Source organism: Garra rufa, chromosome 10, assembly GCF_049309525.1.
Source record: "Garra rufa chromosome 10, GarRuf1.0, whole genome shotgun sequence".
In the NCBI taxonomy this organism is placed as follows: Eukaryota; Metazoa; Chordata; class Actinopteri; order Cypriniformes; family Cyprinidae; genus Garra; species Garra rufa.
The window spans coordinates 18913051-18916820 of NC_133370.1; the positions used below are offsets into that span (position 1 = coordinate 18913051).

Sequence of the window (3770 nt, forward strand, 5' to 3'; positions counted from 1 at the left end):
TCAAGCAAACTCCTCCCCTGAAAGCTGCAATTGAAAGAGTACTGGAAAACATAGACTGAGAGAGTGGAGTCAACATAAACACACAGGTCAGAAGAATTGTTGTAGAGCTGATCAAGAAAACTTCAGTTAGAGCGTATGATACTGCTTCAAAGACTCTTTAATATATTTTTACAAGGAAAATTCTTCACACTTTTTGTGTGGAAAACAGCACTTAACAATGCCAATACAAATCTATGCAAGCACAACTAGTTGGTTGTTGTACTTACGATATGAAGCTTCTGAATGGTGTGGCTTGCAAATCCAGTTGTCTGTTTCAAATGCAATTGTCTGATACTGTCTTGACAGTGATGTTATGTATGATCTACCTTAGTTTTTGTACAGTGTTGTTGGGTTTCCCTGTCACTGTGGACATCAGGGCACAGTAGTACATTGCAGAGTCTGTCACTTTGACAGAGGAGATCTCCAGAATCACATGGGTTTTCTTGTCATTCAGTTTTCCAGAGAATCGAGGATCTTGATCCACAATTTCTGACCTTTGAAAAACTTTCCCAGTAGAATATTGAATTAGAAAAAGATATTGTGGAGCTTGTCCGGGATATTGGCGATACCACTGTAGATTATATGCGTTAGAATAATTACAAGAAAGAGTTATATTTGCTCCCTCTGGACGGAGCATCTCATTTTGGACTGAAGTGATGTCATTCGCAAAAGTGCCACCTGCAAGAATCAAAATAACGTAAAATGTTACACTTAAGTTGTTAGTTAAAAATAATAATAACAATAATTCAGTATATTCAATCTGGAATACATACTGATAAGACAAAGCAAAATTTTCAAGCAGAGCATCATTTTGCACAACGCTGTATTCATCACAAACTGTTGATTAACTATTAATTCATTCCTTGTCAAGTACAGAAGGAGGTCTCACATTAACTCCTCCCCTCAAATCTGCAGACTATAAAGATGAAATAGCATTTGAAGCTTATAAACGGATATGAACACGTACAGTAGGTCAGGTGTTTTACTGTAGTAAAACTAATAGCCTGTGTTTTTTTTTTTTTTTTTTTTTTTTTGCAGTCAGAAGGTATACATGGAATTGTTTTAATGTTCTGTATTTTGGTCTCTTAATGTTTAGTTTGTGTAGTCCTACTGCTGACATTGACAAAACAAACAAACAAACAAAACAGAACAGAACATTTTTCAGAGGTTCTAGTATAGTAAGATTTATTATAGCATGACAAAATGAATTATCATCTTCCTGTTTTCTCCTAAGCACACATTTCCTTTTAATTCAGCAGGTGTTGTACTATGAAAGACGTATTGTGGTTTTACACAAGATATGATTGTGGTTTCATTTTTATTTGCTTCCATTTTTAGAGGCAAAAACTACATGTGAGTTTTTGTAAAGCTTCTCAGGCATTTTGTATCACTGGGCTGCTACTCTTAGAGCACAGTAATAGAGAGCTGAATCTGACAGGGTTACACTCTTAATGGTGAGTTCAGTGGATGTATCTGATGTGGTCGACTGAAACCGTGTGCCTCGTATATCCTCATAACTGCTCCATGTTCGGGCACCTTTATACAGTAAATATTCTGGTTCTCTATTAGGAAACTGTCTGTACCAGTAGAGATAGACATAATCACTGCTTGTATCATACGAGCAGCTCAGTGTTACACGCTCCTCTTCTTTTGTGTTAATATTAGTTTCTTTATCTTTTGGTTGAATGCTGTCAGATAAAACACCTGCAAGAGAATTAGACAGATTTCACAACAGGTCAGCTGGCTTGAGGAAAATTTCTAAATCAAAATTACAACAATAAAAGCAATTTCTTCAACAAATTTAATGTTGTTACTGTAATAGAGTAACATTAAAAAAATTGCATGGCCAAAACATAATTTACAATATATTTGAGTCTGCTCAGATTTAATGTTTTATACCTGGTGCTGTGATGAGAATCAGTAGGAAGCATCTCTCCATTTTGGAATGTTTACTAACTTGCTTTATGGAATGAAGTTTAAAGGTAAATGAATGATTGTAGTATCTTGTTGTGAAGCTGCAGTGTGGGTGTGGTTTATTTAGACCACCTTCTCTGTCCTTTCTCATTAAAAGCTGAGACGATTGAGCCTTCATTTTACAAATATCTCAAAACTTCTAAAACTTAAATTACTTGAGTAATAGTATCTTCCTCCATTAATTCAGTTCTATCAATAAGCATAATTGTCTGATGCTTCTTCACTGGTAATTTATCACTTACTTTATCATGCATTGGTAACAAGCATCCGCTAGCTTTTAGTTGGGTGTCATCTCTAAAATGTTTATGTAAACAGCACCCCCCCAGTGGTGACATAAAATATAACATTTGTTAATCTGTAAAAATTGATGGTTTATACATTTTGGCTTTATTTATTGATATATGATGACACATCTGGGAATATAGTTTGATATGCACAAAACTACGGTGCCCGCCAGGGGACACCTTCGGTTCACTTATGTTTGTCGTGGCCACGAGATATTAATTCGTGGGAACGTCATATTAACTCGTGGGAACGTCATATTATGTCGTGGCCACGAGATCATCTTGTCGAGGTAACGACATCCTTATGTCGTGGCCACAAGATGCGATGATGAGGGAACGAGATCCATTTCTCGTGGCCACGACTTCTTATGTTGAGGAAACAACATGCATTTCTCGAGGCCACGAGTTTAATACTTAAACAAACCTGCGTGACCATAGTAACACAGGATTAGCCTATCAGAGATAGGTTTATTCATATTTTATTTTTAATTAAGAAATTATTATATTAATTGTTACAGAAATTGTTACAATATTAAATTATTATATTAACAATGGGCGAAGCTGTATATGCGAATACTGATGCTGTCTGTGCGCCATGTAGACATTTTATGCATCCCAGTCTTATCCATTATCTCCTCTTTCTGTAATATTTGTAGGCTATTATTAGTTTATATTCGTTATTTTCCCATTCATTTCGATCTCTTAACAACGTTCTGAATGTAGGTTCTATGCCTGGGATTTTTTACTGGAATGCAGTTCAAAGGCTGAATTGAACATATATTGTATTTTATTTAGTCTAATTAATAGACAAATATAGTGTTTCAGTGAGAGTGAATTATTCACATAGTTTCATTTGGAAATCATTTATCGTCACACCATAAAATAGGCCTACATGACATTCCTTCTATTAACTGATCGTCTTTTTTCCGTATTAGTATTATTATTATTATCGTCATTATTATTATTATTATTATTATTATTGTATATATTTTTATTTTCATTTATATTCGTTTCACTACGTGAATGATTCATTCGTCAGTGAACAGTATTATATAGTCTAGTCTATTAGATGAAACAAAATAAAAATATGTTTAATCCAACCTTTAAACTACATTCCAGTCAAAATCAGTCATAGCATGTCAAGCATTTACAGTTTCATTTCCATATACGTTAAGTAAAGAGATGAAAATGAAGGGGGAAAACGAATATAAACGAAAATAAAAAAATATATAGGCCTACAATAATAGGCTAATTATAATAATTAATAATAATTATAATAATGATGACGATAATAATAATACAAATACGGAAAAAAGACGATCAGTTAATAGAAGGAATGTCATGTAGGCCTATTTTATGGTGTGACGATATATGATTTCCAAATGAAACTACGTGAATAATTCACTCTTCACTGAAACACTATATTTGTCTATTAATTAGACTAAATAAAATACAGTATATAATGTTAAATTC

The 3770-nt window shown here is 33.7% G+C and overlaps 1 gene segment (V, D, J or C); it reads right to left on the bottom strand.

The window, feature by feature from the left end:
- Positions 1-1426: 1426 nt before the first annotated feature.
- LOC141344505 (T cell receptor alpha variable 18-like) lies at positions 1427-1978 on the bottom strand. The segment is given in 2 exon segments: positions 1427-1743; positions 1939-1978. Coding segments are annotated over 2 exon segments (357 nt in total).
- Between the last annotated feature and the right edge of the window lie 1792 nt (positions 1979-3770).